The sequence below is a fragment of the Delphinus delphis genome, chromosome 8 (genome assembly GCF_949987515.2).
Source record: "Delphinus delphis chromosome 8, mDelDel1.2, whole genome shotgun sequence".
Classification (NCBI taxonomy): Eukaryota; Metazoa; Chordata; class Mammalia; order Artiodactyla; family Delphinidae; genus Delphinus; species Delphinus delphis.
The window spans coordinates 83,745,066-83,772,579 of NC_082690.1; the positions used below are offsets into that span (position 1 = coordinate 83,745,066).

The following is a 27,514-nucleotide window of genomic DNA, read 5'->3' on the forward strand; positions in this document are numbered from 1 at the left end:
ACCAATGAAATAGATTCTGCTTAGCTCTGAGCAATTTCTAAAATGTTTCCACTTTTAAGGAACTAAATGTGATAAATGTAAGACTAAGTGACTTTATGCTGTCCTAAATATAATATCTCATTTTATATACACAAATCAGTGTATTTTTAAGACCATATTAATGTAGTGGGCTTAATTCAGTTGCATGCTTGTAATAGACAAGTTAAAGTTAAAAACTGAAAAGTGAGTAAGTTCGTAAACATAAAGCCGGTGGTTCTGACTCTTCTTTTAAAGCTCTGTTATCACAATTTATTTAAAAGAAATTTCCTTGGGGAATTCCAAAACATCAATTTAAAGTCGACAATCTTTTGACAGAATCCTAGTAAAACAATGTTGCTGTCTTTATATATGATCTCAGAAGTGGAATAAATGGAAGTGATATCAAGAGGTCATATAATTCTATAATTTATAAGCTTAGGCTTGTTAAGGAAATAGGAATGATCATCCATCTCCATTTTACCAAACACAATCTTATATAAAACTAAACAGAAAAGGCTATCCCTAAGGTCAAATGAAGTAAATGCAGTTCAAATAAAGTTCATTAATGCTAAGAGGAATATTTGCTAAGAAATCTTACAAATAAAGCTACTTCCAGGCTTAACACTTAACCACTGATGACCCGATAATGGTACCACTTCAGTGACTTTTATGAACATTGCAGATAATTTTAAATTGTCGTGATATAACAATACAAAAGAAAAGAGACTCAAGAGTACATATAATTGGGCGTACCTAAAAGAAATAGGAACTTGCATGGAAATGCATAATGGGCAAATTTCTATTTTTTTCCTTCAATTTTGTATTTTAAAATAAAACTTAACCAAGTATCATATTAAAACTGTTGAGTGAAAAACTTTAAGTTGTTATAAGTGAGCAAAATAAAAAGGTTTAGTTAGAAATGGCAAAGAGCCTAGATTCTTAAAATATTCCTAATTTGGCATAATGTTGAAAGTCATAATGTTGATGATATAGACAATCAGATGCTCAGACATTCAGAGACGCTAAAAATGTTAATTTTCTTCACATTTACATTTAATATTTCTTTTAATAAGATGTATTTCTCATCAATTTTGAGTCATAAAGAAAATTTTTAAACTAAAGCAGTAATTCTTAAAGCATTTTCTTCTCACAATACAAGGAACTTTTCAGTCCAGTACAATTGTTTATATCTATTTAAACTTTTAAATGTTTAGAACAATGGAAGAAAAACCAAACATGCCACAACTACTTTCTGAGCTATTTATTATCTCTAACACCCTCACTTTAAATGAAACTTATGTTTCTTTTTTTTTAGATTTGATTTAAATTGTTCAAATTTTTTTAGATTTGATTTAAACAATACTTTTCTTGCATTGGAGAATCGTCTCATGTTTTCTTAACATTAAATAATTTTAAACTGTCAAATTAGTAGAATCAAGCCATTTAATAACAAATAAATGACTGTAATTAAATTGGTCATAATGTATAGTATAATATCATTGTGTCCTAAAAGTTAAATATTTCTGTTAAAATAACTTAATCTGAATACAAAAAAATATGTTTTACACGTTTTTATATATGATATTAGCTTAATAAAGAATATTAAAAATAAGTTTGGATTTTTATTTTTTCATATTTATTATTATAAATAGCCTTATCTATGATAATAATCCCATTTCTGGATACACTGACATAATTAACTTGGAAACTAACCACTTTTTGAGAATGAAAGTTTCGCACGGGGAGATGTTTCTTGCTAGTTCTGGATACCTTAGTTCAAGAATTTCTTCTAGTCAATACAAGTTGTTCTTTTCCTAACCAGACAGCAGGAGGTGCTGTGTGAACACTGAGACTGAATCCCATTCCCACCTCCCCTCCCCCTGCATACAGAGAATAATAGCATGATGCTTTCAAAATATTCATTTTTCAGCAGCCTGTGGTCTGAGATAATGAGCCCTTTTCTAAACTGGAAACTCCCAGTTAGAAATGTAAAACCTAGCCCTTATTTAATGTGGTAAAATGTATGCTTACCTTCTTAAGATCAAGTGCAAAGAGGATTCTAAAATTGTGGCAACTTCATTTTTATTTTATAAACAGCATCAATCATTCTGCTTTACAATATGAATTCTACTTTAAGATAAATCAAAGTCCCTATAAGTAGTAACATAAATATCAAAGTTTTCACATACATTCCCCCTTCTCCCCCATCACATACAGACTCTCTCTCTCTCCCTCTCTTTCTCTTTCTCTTTCAGTCTCACAGTTATGGAATAGAAACTTACAAATTAAAGGACAAAATCTAGTTTAAACAAATTCAAATACATTAATTCTATTCTTATACTTTCAGATCCGGAAACATACAAGTTAAATAAGTATAAATGAAATAAGTTGCTCTTGACATGACGTTAATTCACAATTTCATTTCCCAGAATATGATTGGTTATATTTTAGCCCATCTTCTACAATAGCAAGTCTAATTTCATACTGGAAAAAAAAATAGAAGGGTGAACATTTAAAGCTTCAGATGCTTTAGGAGCTATTCATTTTCTTATTTAAAGTAACTGTCTATAGAATTTCCACATAAGGAGCTGCCTTCGCTTTGCACAGTATGCAGCAAGAAAAGATGAGACATATAACATCCACAGCAAAAGATAGATACAATTAGCCCCATTATTGTTGGCTTTGAGATTACAGAAGAAGCATTTTGGCTCCCAAACGGGCACTGAGCTCACGAAATACATGTCACAGTTCTTTTATGACATGATGCCAATCATTGTCTCTATACAACCAAGTACATTTTAAAACATACAATAAAGCAGTTTTTAAAGAGGGAGGACTCACCTGTTTATAATATTTTTTTGCAGACTTTAATCGTTGGTACAAGGCCAAAAGAACTCCTTGGATGTACATCTTAGCTCCTGAGGGGCTGAAACCTTCTCCCTTAGAGACCCAAACTGGTCCCCGCAAAGGTGTGAAGGAATTTTGCAGGCATTTTTCAAGCAGAGGAACTATACGAGAAAATAAGGGAAAATAAATTCTTTTGACCCAAACGAGATACACTGCCTGGAACACAGCCCCAGTACCAGAGCTAACTCTTAACATCTATTATTTATATGTGACCTGGGTTAAGTCATAAAGAGGCAATTCCTGCATTACTAGTGGCCACCATGAAGGATGTATTTATATTGAGACACCCCCCATGCAAGACTCATAAGCTTTGTGAGCACACCTGAATAGTTCTGAAGTGTGCCTAACTAGCTGCACAGAGTGTCATGGTGTGCACTGATTGCCTTATCTTCTCATTTATCACAGATGAGTTGGAACCAACCTTGCTGAAATCTACTTGCATTGTCCTGATAAAATCCATGTTGTTTCTGTATATAGCTTCCCGTAGAGGGGTCTATATACCTAAAACATCACATCTGGGAATTATTCATAAAATATAATCCACACCTTTATAAGCCATCCTATTCAAGTCTTTTCACTGCCATCACTTAAATAACCCATAAAACAGGGTGGCAAGGCTGTTTAAAAATAAGGGGGAGAATCTTAAGCAAGTATTTACCATACCTTTTTGTTTTTAAGCTTCTGGGGTATAAACTAGTCAAAGATTTAGGGATGCTATTCCAGTACGCATTTGGTAAACAGAAGATATTTACCTGTGGGCCTGTATTGCAACATCCATATGGACTTGACAGACATGTTTATACACTTTTTCACACGATTAGCTTATAAAGTCTTTCTAGTGTAAAATAGTCAAATAACATGGCAGCTAGCTAACACTTTTCAAGATTTAATTTCCCTCTGAAATGCTAGAAATGAAGAAATTTTTAAAATCTTAAGCACATTTGGGCACCCAGAAAAATGAAAGGATGTCATTTTTTTTAAACTTTGTCTTTAAGTGTATACATGTGACACAACATAAACATACAAAATAACTATATGGCTTGGTGACCTTATTCTAATATATACATCTACTGGAAAAGAAATTAGATAGATCACCAGCGAAGAAAATACGTCCGTGTCATTGGTTATGTTATATGTTGCATATTTTATGCAGAGAGGCCTAGCGTAGCAATCTGGAAATTGAATTACAATTAGGTTCAGCTGAGCTGCTGAGCGGCTGAGTTATGCAAATGGCCTTTGCTACTGGTATTCTGCTGATTTTTGTTCTTAGTAAAAAGTATGCGTTTTATGGCACTAAGTTCTACAACTCTCTACCAAAGCACAATTTAAATTCTTTCTAACATATTCATCACTAAGGATAACATTGGAAATAGAGTTTAAGATTTTCTAAGACTACTGTAAATAAAGTTAAAAGGAAATCATGACCCAGTGATTATTTAGACATCTTCAGATGTGTGCATGAAATTCACTCACCAGACTGAGAAACTAATTCCTAAAATTCACATATCGAAACTATTCTTACATTCCTGGGGCAATAGCTATTCTCTATAAGTTTTATCACAACAGATATCTCAAACGTTTAAAAAATATTAGGTCACATACAGTACTAAAGAAATAAAAAGAGAAATAAACTTATTTTTAGAATTATAACTCTTTAATATTTAAAAAATGTATAATATAAATCAATTTTGCTTATAATGTTTCCTAAAGAAACCTAGTTTAAGAATCAGCAGTGCTTTTAGCTAGCTACAACATTCATGTGTTACTATGTGTTGAATTTTAATTTGTAAACTTTTAATCTGTACACTCATTGAACTTAGTACAGTTTTTATACATGGAAAGGCATCACATAAACAGCTGTTAAACTGAAAAACAATTAAGTAGGTTGAGAAGAAAGTAATAAACTTGAATGATTTACATCCAAGATTTAATCTTGAATTTAAACCTAAGAACATTTTATCAGATTCTCTAGTCTTACAGCTTTATTCATCTATGCTTGTCACAAAGTAACTTTCAAATTCTTTATGCCAGCCCAAAGGATTCCAGAAAAGAATTTCATAGATTTTCTAACACAAAACTCTACTCTTTTTCAGGGTTTGTACCTTCCATAAGAATTTAAGAAAAAATACAGCTTAGGGAAAAAAATACAAATTATATCAAAACACAAGCAGTGTCAGAGTTGATACAGGATGGAAAACAGCTCCCATGCTCCACATGATTTATGTAATTAGGAATACTATGGAAACCAGAAACAGCAAAGCAAAGAAAGCAGTATTCACAAGCAGGTTTTATAAGGGACTTCAGAATCTGCTCTGAACTTGTTGAATAATCTGTTCAGTATTCCAGAATCTCCCTGCTGGAAGCAGGGTCCTCATTATAACCACAAGAGCGCTAATAAAGGTTAGCCTCTGAACTAGGGATTAGAAGGCTCTTTCTTTTTGGAAGCTGCAAACTAGTAACTTTGATGATCTTCTTGAAAAGGAAGACAAAGCACACTCCAAGAACAAACAATGTTTCCACTAACTAGGAAGGTACAGAAAACATAAGAAAATGATACGCCTAAGCACTTAGAAAGGAAGTATAAATAAGCTTAATATATTTGAAAAATAAAATTTATTAATCAGTTCAAATTAAAGAACTCTCCCTAAAAAAGAAGACTTGGCCTAAGGTGATAGTTTTGAAATATAGTAGAATAATTGATTTTTTTAAAAAAGAGAAGTCAGTTGACTTTTCAACCTCAATCATAGATTTTAACATGAGTGAGAATTATTTTTTAAGCATTTTAGTGGATGTTCATAATATTCTATACTAAAAACTCATAAGTGTTCTTAACCAATGGTTTTATCTCTTTTATGTTGAGTTCTCCTTTTTCTGTTTCTGAAGCAAAACTTCATTCTGTTAAAGAAGACTACTGCGTATAGATGGGCAAGAAATAAGGGCAATGATTTAGCAAGGACAATAGACACTTTTCAACATTGGAAAGAGCATAATCCTACATGTTGCTATGAGCTAGCAAAGCCCATTATAGACACTCAATGAAAAAATTATGTCTTTTCCAGGGAATGAATCCTGGGATATTATTTTGTGTGTAAACCATGAGCTTCTCTTTCAAACTGCTACTCAGAAATATAGCCTCATTCAAGAGGTTAGCTGGCTCCGATTACCTTATGTTTCTTTAATTTCTGTGTGCATAGCTACACATAGCATTTCTTCTGTGTTTGAGGCCTTTATTACAGGTGTTCTACCTATTGGCTCTTATTTATAGAATTTTGCTTTCCTGTAATTTCAATATTTCCTTTAAGCAAGTCCTCAACATTTTTACTAGATAAATGATTTGGAAATTAATCATTCCTTAAATCTATCAATATGCATAGATCAGTCCAATGTGATCATTCCACAGGGATCACTTCCATCGCTGGAAAGGTGAAGTTATATGGATGATAGCTTTTTATCCATTTTGTTTATTCTCAAGTCATGACTATAGGGCAAATTGAAATTAATCCAGTGGTTTCAGTGGGTTTGGAGTTAAGACTGAGGATGCTGGGTAAATAGATCATGTGGCCAAAAGGAGTAACTTTACTGGACATAGCTAGTACTGAGCATTATGTGTAAATAGATCATATGATTAAAAGTAGTAGCTATATTAACTTCATAACTATCAACTGATACTTCTCTCACTCATGCTGTTCTATTTCCCTTGCATGTCTTCCCCCTTTCTTTCCGCCTGTTAATATATTCTTGTCCTTCAAGGCTCATATCAATTGTCACTTCCAAAATATCCCAAGTTGTTTAGGCAGAATTAATTGTTCCATCCTCTATGTTTCCCAGAGTATTGTTTATACTCTTATTTTTCTCTTATTGATTTGTATTAATCCTTATCTTCTCCACTCCCACTTCCATCCTTCAGTAAATCACAAAACCTTTGGGGTTAGAGGGCATGGTGTTTTTTAGTTTGGTAAAAGCAGTGCCCAATAAATGTCTACTGGATAAATAAACAGTACTTTGGGAAATACTGTGGGCAGTCTTTTAGGTAAGTTTTAAGACCATGAGTACAACTATACACAATCACTTAGAATCTGTAACTTTCTGTGACCAAATGAAAATATGATCAAAATTTGATAAATAAATATGAATGTACCAGAATTTTGAAGCACATTTAGGGTATGTACAATAGTTTTGTTTTAATCTTCCTTATAAAATTATCTTGAACACTAAAGAAGAAAATAAATATAAAAGGAAAACAATACGATTTGGCAATGAAGCATTAACTAGCCAGGAGAAGACCAGAGCTGGGTATTTTAAAAGTCTTGGAAAATCCTTATGTGCTTTATCCTAAATCATGCTACTGTGGGAAAAGGCACACAATCAAACTTAAATAACAGAGCAATAATATTAGATTAAGGTCAAAGTAGCTATTTTAAATAATAAAGGTAATTCCTTCTAAGAACTCCAAACACAATGAGTTCAAAAGCTAATCATAAGACAAACTGTTCAGTCTTCAAGAGGACCTTATACTAAAACCACTTCATCACTGATAAGAAGCTTGAACTTGGATTCGTGATGGGTGCAGCACAAGAATTTTTGACAAGGAGCCATAAGTTCCTCTAAAGAGAAACCTAATGGAACTTACCAAGAAGATATAGACTGGACTGTCCTGTCAAGTTCTATACCTAGTGAATGTATATCTCTCTCCAAAAGCAACACCTGACATTTAAAGAGACACTTGGCACGCTGCATTTGAATCTACTGTGGAAAGCTAAAAATAGGATTTTTTAATCAATATATTTTTCAAGCACTGGAAATTATCAAAAGCTTTAATAACCTGCTTCCAATTAAAAATTAAAATTCATGCCAATTAAGTATCCAGAATCATAATTTACATAATACTGTAATTTTCACATGTCAGTCAGAGGACATGAGACTACGAAAAAAAGGCACTGCCCAGAGCATAATTACCTATACAGAAATTTCTATATGCTCTTTGGCAGAAAATTTCAGGTCGCAAGTCTCAAAAATACTCAGCTATTGTGAGCAGGACATCATGTGGAAAGTTCCCACCGATTCAATTTAAATTTTTTTTTAATGAAGTTGATCTAAAAAGTCTTTTTGTATGATACAAGGTGAGTTCTTAAAAGATACTTAGAATTGACGGCTTCCCATCCAGGAAGTAGGCCTGGAGGGAGTTTGAGCTAGTGCCAAGGTGTGTATATGTTTTACTGTTCCTTATCCAGCTTTAGGTAGTAGTTGGAAAGCTCCCAGTCCGGGAGCAACCAGCAGACGCCACTCAAAAGCATGGTCTACTGGGAAGAATGAATGATGGAGAGCATACTGTTTCCTATGTTGCTTGATTTATATCAGTATATTTTTATTCAAACAAAGCTAAACTAACAGCTGCTGTGTACTTTTGTTTACATGCTATATGTCAAATCCTATTGTCCCTAAGGTACTTATGAGAAAAGATTTAGCAGTCGTTTTCTTAAATACTGATGCCTACCCAAATTTGGATTTTTCCTCCACTGAACAAAATGACAAGCACATGACTGCTATAGTTAGAGCAGTCTTTCACAGCTGCTTTAGTTTTTCAGTGATCCTATTAAACTGACGGCATATTGCCTGTGGGGTCTACAGTGTTTGAATACTGTTGTAAGCGACACTGATTTGTATGATAGGATCAAGCAGAAAAGGGATGCACTGGGGGGAAGAATTTCATAGGTCATACTGTTTTTACCTGGGTAAAATTTAATTCCGACATTGTGACCTTTACAGAACACCTGTTTATTTTAATTGCTGAAATGTGGGTGAACGTTGACATTGGGGCTTGGAAGTATGAAATCTTAGGAAGTCTCCTCCGTTTTGAAAATGCAGCCTGAGTCATGTCTTTTCTTAAACTGAACGAAGTAGCTGTGCATTAAATATTCTGGCACATCTTCTGCTCGAGCAAGTGGACCGAAATGGTGTGAATTGTTAATGCCTTGCTGCTTTGGTTCACGGCTTGTGATTGATCATTTGTAACTATATCTACTCCTTGTTCCATGAAATCAAGTATGGAGTAATGGGTTCATCAGATTTTGGGGTTAAATTGAGAGTGAAGAGGTACTGTGTGTGGAAATAAGAGTTGCCATGTTCAGGGCTGGCCTTGTAACAGCATGGAATCTAAAGGCGATATTCAAAACCACTTCACTCATCATACGCTTACTGATTCTGAATAGGGCCCATTTGCAGGGGACATTTGGTAGTTTTCCAATACGCTTTATGCCTCTTTCTACTTCCACCACCATGCACATCTTTTTTTCATACACCCCCAGTAGCACATTGGTAGAACAGGTCAGCGTACACAATTCATTTATTTAAATAACTTGATTTATACAAGCAGAAGTAAGCTGGGATTCTATTGTCTGAGTCTTGCTTTTTCCCTAAAGAAAAATAATAGTGTATGTGTCTTTGAAAATACAAGTATTTTGTGGACTCAATTTCTTGGGCATCTAAAATATTTGATATTTAGTAATAATGTAAAGTAACAATTGAACTGATATGTGTACAACTTTAAGGTTACGTAAAGAAATGTTGAGAATTAACTATAATCTATCTAATCTATTTTCATGTGGTTATGGGCTATACCAATACATAATAATTGAATATATATATGACCTGCTTTTGTAAACTTTAAAGCTCTGAACAAAATTTAAAGTATTATCTTAGAATTAGTTTTAGGAAGTACAATGCATGGAACTTAATAAATAAAATCAACAAAAATTAGAAGTAAAGACCTCTGGAAATGTCATTATATAATTGCTTGCTGTTAATAACTGACACTTTTTAGACATTATTATTTTTAATTTTTATTACTATTCAGAAAAGCTTAATCCAAATGGTGTTCACTGAGGCACCAATTAACTTTTGACAGTAGGAAAAGATGCAATAAAAAAATAGTAAAACTAGGACAAAACCAAATACACGAAGCACTTACATACATAAGCAACATTCAAAAGCAAGCTAATTGTAAAATGTCTCAAAATTCTACTATTATATTATAAAGTCACAACTAATATAAATCTAAAAAATGTAGCTGGATCCTTTTTCTTTTTCAGTCTCAAAAGAAGGAATAGTAATAATAATACCTGGCACATACATACCTAATTCAGAGAGAACTAGGTGTCAGATAATGTGGGTAAAGCTGTTTTAATCTCCTTGGCTGTAAATCCTAGGTCAACATATTACTTACATTTAAATATTTTACTTAGAATGTAAAAATACATATATGTCATGAAAATTTTATATTTTAAATGTGATAAAAGACTGAAAAGTCTTAATAGTTACAGTAATTACAATGGAAGTTTCCCTTTTGACATTTCTCCATGTTTGTTTCACAAAAGTTTAATCTTCTATAAAAAGCACTTTATATATTTTTGTCTGTTATTCCACCTCTCTTCTAAAAACGCTAAGGAGGAAGAAAACCAACCTCTGCTGAGTCATGTTTTTTTACATGGAGAGCTCTGTAAACAATTGTTTTATAATGGGTAGTAACAATTAGACTGTTTTCATTGGCAATTATACTTGTTACAATGTTTTTTATAATGAACTTCTAGGATCTTGGAAAATCATTAGGGTTAGAGAAAGATTTTTGGTGTTAAAAGTTCAGACTCAGAAATAAGAGATATAAAAAGTAGAAGCTAAAAAGATAAACTTAAGGAGAAGAGGGAAAAAGCAAGGACTTGGTTAAAAAATTACATAAATACTGAAGCAAGTTTAGCCCAACAAAACCTAGGGGTGATGATCATATATTCATGAATGTAAAAGAGAGTCTATGTTTTAAAGACTTCAAAAGGGAGTTTTTGACATATAAAGAGTCTATGAGCAGATTAGACTGCTTTGTGAATGTTCATATCACACAATTGTGCATTCACATACTTAATAAAAGATGACAGTGATCCAATTATAATGGGAGTTCTCCAACTGCCACTAAAAAAACTTTTTAAAATCAAGCCTTAACAAAATTCTTAATATTCTCTATGGATCAATCATAGAAATATAAATCAGTGATTAGTTAGCAGGGTTTCTTTCTTTTGTTTTTTGTTTTTGTCCACGCCACCCAGACCACAGCAGTGAAAGCCCAGAATCCTAACCACTAGGCCACCAGGGAACTTCCAGTACTTTTTGTTTTTGTCCAAGCAATGAGAGTAGCCAGTGCTCAAGTTCAATGCCTGGAAGTCACTAGAGGACACTGAGGGCCATGTCTAAGGTACCCTGGAACCAAAGCAAAGTCACAGAGAGCACAGTCCCAAGGAAGGTTTGAAGACTTTTCCTGAGTGGCATCTTTCCTACACAAGAGGGCTCTGTGTATATTTCAATCTAGAGAAATTTCAGGACTGATTAATAACCACCAGCATTTGGCATCCTTCTTCAGCAAGAGACCTAAATTTTTACATTTCATAAAATTTGAGAAGTAAAGGTAAAGGGATCCAAGGATTGAAGCGAGGCAAATGTACTTAATTTTAAAGAAGATATTGTTTCCCTAAGTTTGATCTTTATTCCCTGAAAAGTTCTAGGGCAGATTACAAAATGGTTTGTGAACACTTAGAAAAATAAACAATAATCATTAGGACCCAACATGGGGTAATTCGCATACTAAGCAAGTCTTTAATGTGCAGAGAGGGAGACCCATGGGGAAATTCCCTCCATGGAGCTTGACATCTCTAACAGCAACCTATAACCATTATTTCTTCCAGTGGAAAGCAGATCTCAATAGACTGTGGCTACCATCTATTGTCTTTAAGCAACGTACTGCTAAGTCTGTATGTCCCTTTCCAGATAAATGGGTGTATCTGCAGCAAGGCAGGAGAATGTAGAAGGTCTGCAAACCTCCTGGTTAAGTCCTCTATTTAGAATTCATGACTGCTTTCTTTTGATGCTTCTCTTTAAAAATGATAGAGAAATACGGCACTCACTATCCAAAACAAGACAAAAGAAAGTTATAAGTGGATGCTGCCCTGGCTTACAATTTCTTTCCTGGAGAAAGTAATAAAAGGAATCAGAATGAACACACACACATATAGTTGTCCCTGTATGGGACTTGACTGCAGGTTGCAGGCCACATACCCTTCTGAGTTACGCACATTTAACTAAGAAAGCAATGTCATTTACAGGGCCCAGACCATCTGTACCATTGCAGAATTCCACATTCAGCAGAGCAGGAGAAGTACTAGCAACACAAGGGTAGTACTAGGCATTTTAGGGCATAAAGGGAGAGGGAAGCATTTTGACTAGACTCTCTCAAAGCCCTGAAATTTCCATTTACATCTAAAGGAATCTAAGTACAATGCTTCACCAAGAAGGGCATCATCCCCAATTTTTTTTTTTTTTTTTTTTTTTTCCGGTACGCAGGCCTCTCACTGTTGTGGCCTCTCCCGTTGCGGAGCACAGGCTCCGGACGCGCAGGCTCAGCGGCCATGGCTCACGGGCCCAGCCGCTCCGCGGCATGTGGGATCCTCCCGGACCGGGGCACGAACCCGTGTCCCCTGCATCGGCAGGCAGACTCCCAACCACTGTGCCACCAGGGAAGCCCCATCATCCCCAATTTTTATAATATTTTATAATACCCCCTCTATATTATTTGGACCTGAGTTAAACATGGGAATAGAGAAGACTACTAAATCTCTGTCCTCACGGATCTTACAGTCTAGGGGACAGATCGATATTAAATAACTCCTCAAGCAGTTTTATTAATTACAGTTGTGACAATTACTATACACAGGGTGCTATTAATGTAACAGGGATACCAGTTCTAGATAAGGGAGGAAGTGGGACAGGAGCAAGCCAATGTTGGGAAAGCTATTCAGAAGAAGAAATATTTAAAATAAGACCTTAAGAGGAGCAGGAAAAATAGCTTGCAAGGAAGATAGGGGAAGAGAATCCAAGCAGAGGAAACATACGGTAAGGTACTGGGGCATGAAGGAGAATCAAGTGTTTGAGGAACAGAAACAAGAAAATAAAGTGACTTGAGCACAGAGATGAAGGGGTCAGTAGTACAAGTGAAGATGGAGAAGCTGGGAGGGAGCAAATCATGAAGGCCCTTCAGGCCATGATAAAAGTTTAAGCATTGATTCAATAGGAGCAATTATGACAGACTAAACTCACTTTCAAAAATAGTGTTACTAGAGTGAGGCAATTAGAAAATTGTGTTTAAGTTGGAGATAGGTGAGCCTATAGATTCATAACTAAATGAACAGCCATATCCAGGGAAGACTAATATAAATCTGAAGCAGGGACCCAATTAGCATGCTAAAGATCTCTGTCCCTAATCATGGCCTACTTAACATTTTTATCAATAACTTAGACAGTGGTAAAGTTGGTATTCATACAAAATTTACAAGTGAAAACAAAGATAGGAGAAATTGTTAATCCCTGGGTGACAGATTAAATATCTGAAAAATCTTGTAAGGCTAATCTACTAAATAAAAACCTTATAAGTAGAAATTTAGTAGGTATCAATGTATAAAGATCTGTTCACATATCTAAAAAATTAGCAGTACAAGTACAGGATAAGGAAGCAGCCTAAAAGCAAATTGTGAGCAAAAACTTGGGGGCTTTAGTTGACTTTAAGTTTAATTTAGGTCAATGATATGATGTATGTAAAAGAAATAATAATGCAAGTTTAGGCCAAATAATGATCTGAAAAAAAAAGAGGAGGTGGGGCTGCTTTACTCAACATTGATTAACCTGGAAAATTGTGTACAATGTGGGGTCAACAAAGAGGAATACCAAAAAAACTAAACAGAACAAAGAGTTACCAGGATAGTGAGGGGTCAGAGAAATAGATGGAGAGACTGGAGATATTTAAAGTGGAGAAGATTTAAATCACACTTGTTCAAATATGTAAAGGCAGTCATAGACTGGGAATTAATTTGCATTATTCAACTCCAGAAGACAAAATCAAGACTAACGGTAAAAGTTTAAAAGTTATTAGATTTTTAAAATTAAATTAGAGCTATCAGAAATAGAAAAGTAGTGGCTGGATGGACACTTATTGGAGATGATCTAGAGGAGATTCATGACAAAGTGAGGTTTTGGTGATGACCAAAGATGCTTCTAATGCTGAGATCCAAAGTAAATCAATCAACAACACTATTCTAAAGAAGCTATCAAAAAATGTAGTCATTATAATTTGTTTTGTACACTGCACTATGCATCTAATAATGCATACACATCTTCAGGCTTTTAAAGTTCTATGGAATATGGCAAAATACTATTCAGACTGGTGGTGAATCACTAAGTGACAGCACTGAGAATTAGCAACAAAAAGTAGTTAATGGTGGGTAATTTGCGCAAATTTAATTCAACAAATAATTTTTTTGAATTTTAATTCACTCATTCATTTAAAAAGTGTTTTTCATCACTTACTCTAACAAAGATTATACTTAACAATTATTATTTAAATATTAATTTTTTGAGGGTCCATTACATGCTCAGTCCCATTGTAGATATTAAAAGATTTTTGGAGAGTTTTTTTTTAAGTATGAGAAAAAATCTCTCTTTAGTTAGAGATAAGGCCTACACATGAAACAGAGATACTGTATAAACAAATGTTATGACATATGGTACAGACATGATATCAAAAGAAGTTATAAGAAAGAGGTATTAGTAAACAAAATAATGCTTGAATGTCAGGATACAGAGTGTGAAGACTGTCCTGATATGTAAAGTTTTGAGCAAAAAAAAAAAAGGATATTTTAGGAAGATCACTCTTTGGCCACACAAAGGATTAAGATTTAGGAATAGAATTTAGTCTAACTAGTAAATAAAGACAATGTGATAATATTTATGAAGTATGAATAGCTATCTATATTTGGTATCTATTGCCACAATAATGCTGCATAACAAAGCACCTCAAAACTCAGAGGCATAGAACAGCATTTATTAAGCTCAAGAGTCTACAAATTACCTGGGTGATTCTGCAGGTCATAGCTGGGCTAGATCATATGTCTTGGAATCAGCTGGCCGTCTAGGATGACCTTGGCTAGACACCTGGGATGATGCAGTTCTGCTCCACTTGTCTTTTTTTTTTTTTTTTTTAATAATTTTCAACCATTTTAAAGTGAGGAAATCAGTGGCATTTAGTATGTTGAAAATGTGCGACCACAACCTCTAGCCAGTTCTGACAAATTTCCTTCATTCCAAAGTAAAACCCCTCATACATTAAACAGTTTCCCCATTCTCCTCTCCCCTCAGGCCTTAGCAAACATGAATCTGCATTCTACCTCTATGCATTTATCTATTCTGGATATTTCAACTATAAATGGAATCATGCAATATGGTACCTTTTTTGTCTGGCTTTTTTCATTTAGCATAATGTTTTCAAAGTTCATCCATGTTCTAGCATTATCAGTACTTCATTCCTTTTCATGGCTGAATAATATTCCATTCTATGTATATACTACAATGTACTTCTACCTTCATCTTTTCATGGATGTTTGGTTTCCACCTTTTGGCTATTATCTACACTGCTGCTATAAATATGCATGTACAGGCACATGTTTGATTATCTATTTTCAATTATTTTGGGGTATACATTTAGGAGTAAAATTGCAGGGCCACATGGTAATTCTATGTTTACCTTTTGGAGGAACCACCAAATCATTTTCCAAAGTGGCTGCACCATTTTATGTTCCCAATATCCAAAGGTTCCAATTTCTCCATCTTCACCAACTTATTTTCCATTTTGTCTATGTGTGTGATTTTTATTTTATAGTCATCACTAATGTGTGTAAAGTGTTACTTCATTGTGGGTTTGATTTGCATTTGCCCTTATGACAAAGGATGTTGATGTGCTTCTTGGCTGTTTGTATATATTCTTTGGAAAAATATCTATTTAATTCCTTTGCCCATCTTTTTAATTGAGCTGTTTGTCTTTCTGTTGTTGAGTCTAAGAGTTCTTTATATATCTTGGATATTTAACCGTATCAGATACATGATTTGCAAATGTTTTCTCCCATTCAGTAGGTGGTCTTTTCACTTTCTTGATAATGTCCTCTAATGTACAAATTTTTTTTTAATTTGAAGAACTCCAATTTATCTATTTTTTTCTTTTGTTGCTCATACTTTTGGTGTCATGTCTAAGAATCCATTGCTAAATCCAGGGTCATGAAGATTTACCTCTATGTCTTCTTGGAAAAGTTTTATACTTCTAGCTCTTATATTTAGGTCATTGATCCACTTTAATTTTTTTTTTCTTATATGATATTAGGTAGGGGTCCAACATCAGTCTTTTGTATGTGGATATCCAATTGTGCCAGCACCATTTGTTGAAAAGACTATTCATTCCCCACTGCATGGTCTTGACACCCTTTTGAAAGTCAATTGGCCATAGATGTATTGGTTTATTTCTGCACTCTTAATTCTATTCCATTGGTCTATATGTCTCTGCTTGTGCCAGTATCACACTGTTTTAATTACTGTAGCTTTACTTGTGGTATGTTTTGAAATTGTGAAGTATCAGTCCCCCAAATGCAAGGAGTTAACAAAACTCAAGGTTAAGGGCACAATTCTCCACAAGACTGCCCTCCCTCTGGCCAGCTGCCTACAAATTCTGGGGTTTTCATTACCACCTGAGGGTCAATATTTTGCTAGAATGTGTCGTAAAACTCAGGATAGTGCTATATTTAGGGGACCAAGACGGTCAGGAACCCTGAGAAACACATGAGTAATTTTGGAGAGAAAATAACACAAAAATATTGAGACTTATGGAGGGACCCCGACTAGGTGGCTTCATGCTTTGATGATGCTTTAATATGCAAGGACTATGTGGGTTTTTTGTTCGTTTGCTAGCTTGCTTTTTAACCTTGGTGGTGTCTGGCAACTTACACTGGGTCATGTCGTGACATTTTCAGTTTTATATTTGTGCTCTTACTGAAGGGACTGTACATGGAGAATAGGGAGACTGGCCTGAAATTTTTAATAAGCAAGAACTGTGTAGAATTTTGAGCTTGATGGGTTACAGCAACTAAATGCAGCTGGGATTATTTTCCGCTAACCCTGGCCTTCAGAAAATGCTAGCACAGGGCAAGGGTGGGGTTACTGTGCAGGCTGCAGCTACTGGCACTTGAACTAGGCAATGAACGTCACCTGATACTGCAGGCAAGCCTGAGATTGGGATTAGATCATTTTAGGCATTGAAAGGGAGAACAACAGTTGCTGTTTTTCTGTGTTTTGCAACTAAATCTGCAGGTCAGGACTTTATAGTTTAGTGGTAGCTGGGTTCTACACATGCTACAGTGAGGTTCTATCATTAAATTGATAGTACCATGCCTAGATAGGAAGCATTAGGTCCCATGTCTCAAATTCTATTCTCCACTATGTTATTTTAAACTACACTCTGGGCCAAAAAGGAACTGTGGATGAGCTAACGTTAGATTTGTGTGGCTTGTCCACAAGCTTTTAAAGTAAACTCCACCAATTCAGGTTGACTCTAAGTTTATTTATCACATAAATGTTGACCATGGTTCTAACTGTCAGAAACCCAAACTATGGCTTCACCTATAGAAAAGTAGTAGATTTGTTATAAAAAGAATGCTTTGTCTTCTTCAGTTAAGTAGTGAAACAACTCAAAGAAAGTATTACAAATCTAGGAATCAGATTTGTTAAAGGAATCAAGAAGAAAGTAAAGTGGTTTTAAAATATGCTTCAATCTTACAATCAGAACAAAGAAATGTGTGCATGAAAACAAATAAGATGGCTTATTTAGCTCAAGGAGGAAAGAGATTTCCTTAGAATAAATGTAAACGTCTGATCTGAGAACACACATTCAACAGATATGAAAAACAAAAACTAAGATCGTGAAGGCCAGGTATGAGGGTACAGGAGGTACATCCAAGTCTAACTACTCTTAAAGAGGTTATTATAAGAGGGGGGTATATTTTAATTGTTGCAAAATCAGAAATAAGAAATGGGGCCCCAGTGAAACCTAACAGAGAAATCTCATAGGTAAGATCTCAGAGAGCAAATCTTCTCTGGAGAGCAATTCCCCAGAGAAGGCAGAATCTTGAATATTGTGAAGAGGTGTCATTTAGGTTACAGATAAATTAATAGCAAGAGAAACTGGAGAATCTCTTATGAGGATGGAACAGTTATACAAAGAGTGCACATAAAATCTGAACAAACTGGAGACGGGAATACTAAGAAGATTAATATAAAGTACTCCAAAAAAAAAGTATTTGGTGAACTCCAAAAATTTATGGGCCTAAGATTAAGATTAAGATTAAGAAAAGGTGGGCTTCCCTGGTGGCGCAGTGGTTGAGAGTCCGCCTGCCGATGCAGGGGACATGGGTTCGTGCCCCGGTCCGGGAGGATCCCACATGCCGCGGAGCGGCTGGGCCCGTGAGCCATGGCCGCTGGACCTGCGCGTCCGGAGCCTGTGCTCCGCAACGGGAGAGGCCACAACAGTGAGAGGCCCGCGTACTGCAAAAAAAAAAAAAAAGATTAAGAAAAGGTAAAGGCAAGATGAATTACATTACACTAGATCCAGGCAGAACAAGAATAAATCAAGGAGTCCAGATCTAAATTAGATGTTGGACTGTGGGAAAATACATTCTTAGTAGGATTATTTAACTCAGGGAGGTGAAAATGGATATGACTGGTTTGAACAAAGGATGCTATTGACAAACTTGGAACTTATTGACTTCATATCTCTCACTATGAGAGACCCTGCAAGGAAAAAAATAGCTAGAGAAATATGGTAGAAAAACACAAGTATGGACCAGAAAGCAAAGGGAAGGTAAAAGAAAAGAAAAACCTCAACTGCTGCAAACTATGCAGCCCCAAGTCTGTTACAGGAGGGAATTTCTCTGAAAGGAACAGGAGTTCAGTAGAGGCAAACCCTGGAGGCAAATCCTAAATACTGAAGAAAAAGATGACAGAAACGTTAACTCAAGACCAGGGGCATTCAAAAACTGAGGAAAGACCATGTCTTCAAGAGGAAATGGCAGTAGTGTTGGCCGTCACTGGGCGCCTAAGAACATGAGCCTCAGAAACATAGACAGCTCCTTCAATTCAGAGATCCACTGAAAGTTATTCTCTAGTTGGAACTGATGTGGAGATGAGGGGGAAGCTGTGCCCATCAAGCAGGTTTCTTAGGCCAGAGGTCAGTATAGCAGTCACGGGGACCCAGGATTGAAATTAATGCTCCCAAGGCAAGGTGGACACTATGCCACTAGATAGGGCCAGTGCTTGGTTCAGCATGGGGTCCGGAAACACAGGACTCAGAGGGAAAGAAACATTAAGATGTTTGGAATACTTTACAAAGTCAAATAACGGTAGAGTTATTTTCATAAGTCAAACAAGTCTTTATGACTGGGGCTACCACCAATGTAAATTTCTAAATATTGCAAGAGTGCAACACTCTCAGTACCCTCTGAGAATAATAATAAAAGCAATAATGATGATAATGTTATATAACACTTACCAAATGTCCGGCACTTGTTCTAAGGACTTTACACAGACTTCACTTAATCTTTACAACAATCTATTAATGTAAGTATTATAATCCCTATTTTACAATTAGGAAACTCACTCTCAGAGAAACGAATAACCTGTCCAAGGTCATACAATAAGTGGCATAACTGGAATTTGAGCTCTGGCTCCAAAATCAAAGCACTTAATCAACACTTTATGAAGCCTCTTTTAGAGAGGAGACAGTGTATATTGGTCAATTTTTCTTGTAAGATATTATAAATACATGATGCTATAATTAATGCCTTGATGGGAGATTGCTTCCCACTGAGTTATGTCACAGGTCATAGACTCTGCTCAACAGTATAAACTGTCTGGCATCTTGGAAAGTCTGACATGAAGAATGATTTCTCTTCTTTGCTTCACTTAGTCTCTGCTATGGTCTCTGGCAACAAGCACATGGGTCTGGATCATGCCAAACAGGAAACATCATTTTGCTTGGAATGGCCACATGAGAAACTGGGGATTGGATTCTATTTTGAATGTGCTGGGTGTGGGGCTGATGTGATCATCTTTTGGTTCAGTCGGAAGTAGGAAACATGAGAAAGTTGGTGTAGACCCAATTCAACTTCTGAGCCCTGAAGGATGACACCCACTGCAGGAGCCCAGACAGTAGCTGTTATAGGAATTCCAGCTCAGACCAGGCATCCAGAAGCCATCTGGCTGATACTGGAAAGAATAAAATAGGAAGGACTTCAATTTCTTTGAGTTTTAATTTGAGAAGTTTGAAATTTTATTGGATTTTAACTCACAAAGGTAAGATTATTTGATTATGAAATTCACTTTGTGGACTTAAAACTTTTGGACTTTAACAACTTTGAAATTTTATTCTTCAAATTTGATTTCTTTACAAAAAATTGATAATGGGCAAGAGAACATGCAAATTCAGGGTATGTTATTAGAATTTTGTGATTGAAATATGTTAATCATGTCAGTTGATCTCATTGTAGACTCTCTGAAGAACTTGTTTAAGAATATATAGCTAGGGGCCTCCCTGGTGGCGTAGTGGTTAAGAATCCACCTGCCAATGCAGGGGACACGGGTTCGAGCCCTGGTCTGGGAAGATCCCACATGCCACGGAGCAACTAAGCCTGTGTGCTACAACTACTGAGCCCACGAGCCACAACTACTGAGCCTGCACTCTAGAGCCCATGAGCCACAACTACTGAAGCCCACACGTCTAGAGCCTGTACTCTGCAACAAGAGAAGCCACCGCACCGCAATGAAGAGTAGTCCCAGCTTGCCGCAACTAGAGAAAGCCCGCGCACAGCAACAAAGACCCAACGCAGCCAAAAATAAATTAATTAATTAATTAATTTAAAAAAAAGAATATATAGCTATTTTGGACAGCTAATTTGAGGTAGAAAATGTAATAGAAAATGAATGTTTAGTGTTCCATAGCATGGCTTTGGATCCAATTTAATTAATGTACTATTCTAACTCATTTCAGAATCTTCTAGGGTAAATTTCATACTACCCACCATGACCTAGAAGTTTCCACAAAGGAGCAAGGTTTGGTTATTGGAATAGCAGCATCATAAAGGTCCTAAGAGACTGAATATCTCCTTCCACAAGAGGGAGAGTGCCTCCCCTGGTTCACCATAATGTAATAATTAAGCTAAAGAAGTTAAGATAACAAAAAGTTGGGGAATGTTTGGGGGAATAAGAGTGTTATTAAACAACTTCATCAAACTCTGATACTATCTACATGTGTTCTGCCATTACTATGTCCTTCTGTAACACCAGGTAGCTCATATATGATTAGGAAATAGGGGAAGGATGTCAGTAAGATATACAAGTTTGGTTGGTGAATGTGTGTTTTTTCCTAGGCAAATGAGGCCAACAGAGTAGGAGCAGAATTCTATTCTTTAGCAGGGAAGATAAAAGACGTTAGCTTGGCTGTTGCACCGGGGCTTCCTCCCCAGAAAGGTGCACCCTATGCCTTGCATTACTCTGTGGGAGTTTTGCTTCCTCCTGTGCCTTCTTAAAAGAAGCCCCACTGGCTCAAACCTCTAGCTGACTTTCGTCTGCATTATCACACATTCTATTGTTTTAGTGCAGCTTTAATATCTTCTGAAGCAGCACTCTGAGATGCCTACCTGGGCTATTTATATTATCTCCTAAGTTAATAATTATAATTTTAGTTAGTATTCTCGTTTTAAAAGTGCATGGACTTTGGTCTTCCTCAAACCCAATTTTCTCACAGCACTGTTATTTTTGAGGGTGTAATTTTGCAGAATGCATTTTTCACACTTATTTTATGCTCTAGCAGAAATGCTGTACCAGCATGTTGACCATATATAGGAATATGGCATCTTTACACAGTGGGTAGTTCTCTTATACTCTCAAAAGAATAGACAAACATAGGAGCCACAACTAAAGAACTTTTCCACATGTAACAATATCGATTTCTTTGTTAAAATCTTCTATGGTTTAGAAATTTAAAAACACAAGTGATTTGTAAATCCTACATGTTTTGAAAGGTTTTACTAGACTTGATAAAGTAAAAAAAGTGGTTTAATGTCATGTCAAATGTACTCATTTCTCACAGCACAGGAGGAACAATTGAAAGTATATCTAATCCCAAAAAAGAAGCAACAGATAGGAGAAAATCTTCTATTTTGTACATCTGTTACTTTTAGTTCTTGGTACAATTACGCTTCTAATTTGTGCTTAAAAATAATAGATAATTGCTGTGATATTAATATTAAACATTATTAAATGACTTTTTCTGATCTGATACAGAGCAAGTAATCAAAAAGAAGTCATATATCAAATCAGGATGTTAGCATTTATTTAAAATAAAAGATAACTTTCATATAATACTTGACCTTTCCCAAGTTAAAGTTCAGAAGACTATCAGACATAAAAGTTTAGGGATCTCAATCATTTGATGCACAAAATTATACTAACAAAGAAAAAAGAAATGCAGAAACCTAATGTTAAGTGACTAGGGTGCTGCACATTGGAAGTTCCTCCAACAGGATTAGCTTCTTTAAGTATTTTAAGTCCAGTGAGCTTGTTATGCTTCCCCATGTTAGTAGTTGCATAGGCTAATTTCAGCTGGCATAAGCTTCTATAAGTATGCAAAAACACAGGGCAAGGCATGCATTAAAATGTGATAATAGCACACTTCTGGGAAACGTGAAGCACGAGGCATGAATCTGAATGCCTCTGGCATCCATGAAGTCTCACACCTCAGAGTCAGAACTTTTCTGTTTTGATAAGTAATTCTATTATACCACATTTGGGAAGGGAAAAAAAAAATCAACTTTCTAAATTTAATCTTTCATCTTAACCAGGGTTCCTTAGAGTTTCAACTCTAGCAATTTAGTCAAATATAATTTTTTAATTCCATGTGAGATGGAAATCATACAAAGCTAGACAGGGTCTTAAGAAAATGCATTATTTATTTATTTTATTAATGCAAGTTTAAGAGCGATTATATAATATTGTTTATCATACAGAAAATTTAAGCCTATGTGATGGGGGAGGGGACAAAAATGTAAGAAGTAAGAAATCAACTTAATAATGTTACTCTCCCCACTCCCCCATAAAAGACCATGAGGAAGGATTCTCTGTGTTACTTATGTCTTAGAGGTAAATAACTAATGCTTCTAGATAATGCGTAAGTGTCTACAAGTGCTTTAAAATCTTCAGATGAAAACTCCTAATAAAATGAAAAATAATGCTCATATCTAATACAAACATTAAAAATAAAGAAAAATAGATTTGGTTTCTAAATACACACACACATATACGATACTTAGTAAAAAACATTTTAAGCGTTATAAACAGTAAGTATCAAAATATCAGTGGTCACTCAATAGGATTAATTAAGGATGATAAAGCCAGGAAAGTTTGCTTTTATACAATACAAGCAAGAATACTGGAAACAAATGGGAGTATCCAGTAGAGCTATATCCCCAAATCACTTACAGTTGTCTGTATCTAGCCTTGCAGCTAAGTATGCTACTTAAGATTTTGGCCCTCTTCAGGTATATGAAGTTAAGGTTTAAATGAAGTGATAGGACCATACAGTAGCACATTTAATAGTGTTAATTGTGGCACTATTAAAGTAATATTAATTACTACTAAAGAAATAAAAAGTAAATTTTTTAAATAGTAAAAAGTAAAGTAATAGTAGTAATTACTACTGACAGTAATTTAATGATGTGAAATCATGTATTTTTGCTTTCAAAGACTGGCAAGTCAGTGCCTTTAGAAATATAGAGGGAGGTCTCTTATTTTGACAAAGACATACAATAAAATTGTTTTAAAGCACATTTCATGACTTTCGAAAAACCTCTAGAAGTTAACCAAAACATTAAAAAAACTCTGAGCATGAAGTAGCACAATTTCTTGTCTTTCTCTTTTGAAAGCTGTATACCATGGAAATTGTAAATATGAAAATATATCAATTACTTTTGTTTATTAAGTTATGGCTTGCTAAGGTTAAAATACCCATCATTTTTTTAAAAATCTAAGCTTGTGCTGTGCTTAGATGACTGTTTGTGACCCCCCAAAATTCATATGTTGAAATCTAATCCCTAAAGGGATAGTATTTGGAAGGGATTAGGTCAAGAGGGTGGAGCCCTCATGAATGGAATTAGTGTCCTTATATAAAAGACCTCAGAGAGTGCCCTTGTTCCTTCCACTATCTAAGGACACAGTGAGAAGACAGCCATCTATCAATCAGAAAAGGGCCCCCAATAGACAAAGAATCTACCAGTGCCTTGATCTTGTACTTCTCAGCCTCCATAACTGTGAGAAATAAATGCTTAATGTTTAAGCCACTTGATCTATGGTGTTTTTGTTATAGTAGCCCAAATGGACTAAAACATGATGAAATAAAAGATTCCCCAAACCTTAATACTCTTTCACGATTTCCCTTCATATAAGAATGACATAATTAAACCAGTTTTTATATCTTTTCCTTTTAAATGTATAAAGTAAAAACAAAATTATGTAAATGCCTTTTGAAATAGTATCACATAGTTTACAAAATCTTTGCCACTTACCTTTCGAAATATCTTTAATTTTCCTGCCATATAAATCATAAAGATATCTGGCTGGTGAATTTAGGTTCATTTTCATTGTGCAAATATCTAAAACCTACACAGAAAAAAAAATACCTTATAAATAATTTATCACAGTTAGCTCTAATGAAATTGAATACACATTTAAAGTCCTTTCTCTACTATATAGGTATTTAAAATTATATTATAAAATAAAATTTGATGATTTATCAAATGTTTCTAATATATGAAATGGAAAAAGGCAGTTAAAATGGTTAGATTGCAATTGTACTTCGAGCACACACAAAAATATTAATAAAAAGAGAAAGGAGATATAAGGAATATTAAAAAGTAGTTATACATTATTTAATAAATGGTACAACTCTGGGAGATTTTTATATTATTCCTGTTATTTTCTATATTTTTCATTTATTTTACAATGGGGAGGATATTGTGTTTAGATTAGGTTTTAAGGTACTTTCCTTAGCTTTTAAAGTCTTTCCAAGTATCTAAAAATAAACTATAAATATCACAGTCTGATCACAGTTCACCTTGATAACTTATGTTCTTTGGATGCTAAAAATTGGAATTAATAAACCACATTTCCAAGGTTTTGCATGAGGCTGAGTTTGAAGAGCTTCACTTTTAATGGTTTCTAATATGCTAAAGCCCTTCTCTTAATATTTCAATTTCTCAACCTGTTCTTTTTTTAAATTAGTTTGATTGGAGTATAGTTGCTTTACAATGTTGTATTGGTTTCTTGCTATACAGCAAAGTGAATCATTCATACAGACATGTATATTCACTCTTTTTTGGATTTTCTTCCCATTTAGGTCACCACAGAGCACTAAGCAGAGTTCCCTGTGCTATACAGTAGGTTCTCATTAATTACCTATTTTATACACAGTAGTATATATATGTCAGTCCCAATCTCCCAATTCATCCCACTCCTCCCTTCCCCGCTTGGTAACCACAAGTTTGTTCTCTACATCTGTGACTCTATTTCTGCTTTGCAAATAAGTTCATCTCTACCATTTTTCTAGATTCCACATATAAGGGATATTATATATTTGTTTTTCTCCGACTTCATTCTGTATGACAGTCTCTAGGTCCATCTCTGCAAATGGCACTATTTCATTCTCAACCTGTTCTTGATATAGCCCTTATAAACGTGTAACAGTCATCTTTCTAACATCAGGGAAGACTTAAACATGCATCAGTTGGAGAGAAAGTTCTACTCACAAGATGAGAAAAATTAAAGTAACAGAGGGGAGTTGGGAAGTATCAGGAACCTGAGGGCAGGCTGTTATCAGGCTTTTGGAAGTGACTCCCAAAACATGAACCTTGCCACTTTCATTTAAAAGTCCATAATATATTCCAAATCCAAACTGAACGTACTTTGTCTTCCATTCTTACTGTTCATAGCTGTAATATATTGCTTTTACATAACCAAGAACTGCTGGAGGACAATGTTCATTATATGATTATATAGTTTAAAAAATTTTCTGATTACTGATATCACCCTGCCTCCATTTCTGCTCACTTTTATCCCTATTTTAAAACTGGAGCCTGTAATCCTAGCTCTAGCCCAATCAACCCGTTTTCTTTGTGACAACAGACATATTTAAACAGCTTCATGTATACGTAGAGGCAAAATTGTACTTTCCTTTCAGTCTGGAGAACAACTTCCAAACGTTGTGACTCAGTTGGTTTATCATCCTAATTGCTGTATCAAGTGATGTGTTGCATTTAAAAGGCAAATATTTAACTGATTAATTTAATCTGACAAATTGACCTTTACTGGATTATATCAGACGTTCTCAGCCTTTATTCCACCCTTGAACATGACCAATAATTTTCCCACATGCCACATACTCCCAAGGGCATTTACAGGATTGTGTGTGTTTCTTGTACTCTAGCTGCAATCCAGAGCTTTGGGCAATTTTTAGAAAGTATGTATTGCTGCTGTTTTTCTCAAAACCAAGAAGACTATTCGTGATTAAAGATAAAGTTATAGGGGCTTCCCTGCTGGTGCAGTGGTTGGGAGTCTGCCTGCCGATGCAGGGGACATGGGTTCATACCCCGGTCTGGGAAGATCCCACATGCCACGGAGCGGCTGGGCCCGTGAGCCATGGCCACTGAGCCTGCGCGTCCGGAGCCTGTGCTCCGCAACGGGAGAGGCCACAACAGCGAGAGGCCCGCGTATTGACAAAAAAAAAAAAAAAAAAGATAAAGTTATAGGAATAATCTTGAACCGTCTAATTTAGGAGGGAAATATTCACAGTAGCCTTAACTAGCTTTACCTAGTTAAAAAACAAGGTACTTGCAATGTACTTCATAAGTGACTGTAAGCACTGTCGTGGAGCAAATCCACTGACCTCCAATCTGCCTACTTGAAGTATGTCACTGCAGGAGGACCAATGTCATGTGTCCTCATAAGTCAGACACAGTGCTCCCTAACTGAGAATGGCCCTCTGATATCACTGTTCCTACCTCTCTCTAGCCAGCTTGCCCATGGCTGGTACTGGTCCTTGCTACCCAAACAAATAAGGTAATAACTCTGGCAACTCTCTAAACCTTATTCTTCCTGCCTTCCCTCCTAACCTCTTGGGTTAATTTCTTTAATGACTACTACACACAAGTTAACCTAGGTCTCCCATCTAATGGACTCAAACTTTTATTAAAGATGCTCAGAAAACAATATTCAAAATATAAGAGAGGAGGTATTAGGAGAGGACACTGCAGTTTGGTCTGTGACTTGAGACAGAAAGGATAGTGGAACATACAGACTGACACTGGCAGGGGATCTACACATTTTTAGTAATTAACACAGTCTCTGACTAGAAGAATTCTTCTATTCATCACTTTCTTCCATGTGACTCTGTGTCCAAAGATTATCTTTTACCATCACCAATGACAAAAATACTCAAAGGAGTTAACTCAGTATGCATTCTTCCTTAGCCAGTCACCTCTGAATACTACTAAGAATCTACAGTTGGTCCCATAGACCCTAAAGAGATGCAACCCCCTCCTCAGGATCACCACTTTCTTCATCTTTCCATTTTGTATGT

General features: G+C 35.4%; 1 protein-coding gene across 1 annotated transcript in view; it reads right to left on the reverse strand.

Moving 5' to 3' along the window:
- DCDC1 (doublecortin domain containing 1) overlaps positions 1–27,514 on the reverse strand; it is a 465,581-nt gene that overhangs the window by 354,262 nt on the left and 83,805 nt on the right. The window contains 2 exon segments of the mRNA XM_060019694.1: positions 2,860–3,026; positions 24,447–24,540. Of these exon segments, the coding sequence (XP_059875677.1) occupies positions 2,860–3,026; positions 24,447–24,540 (261 nt within the window).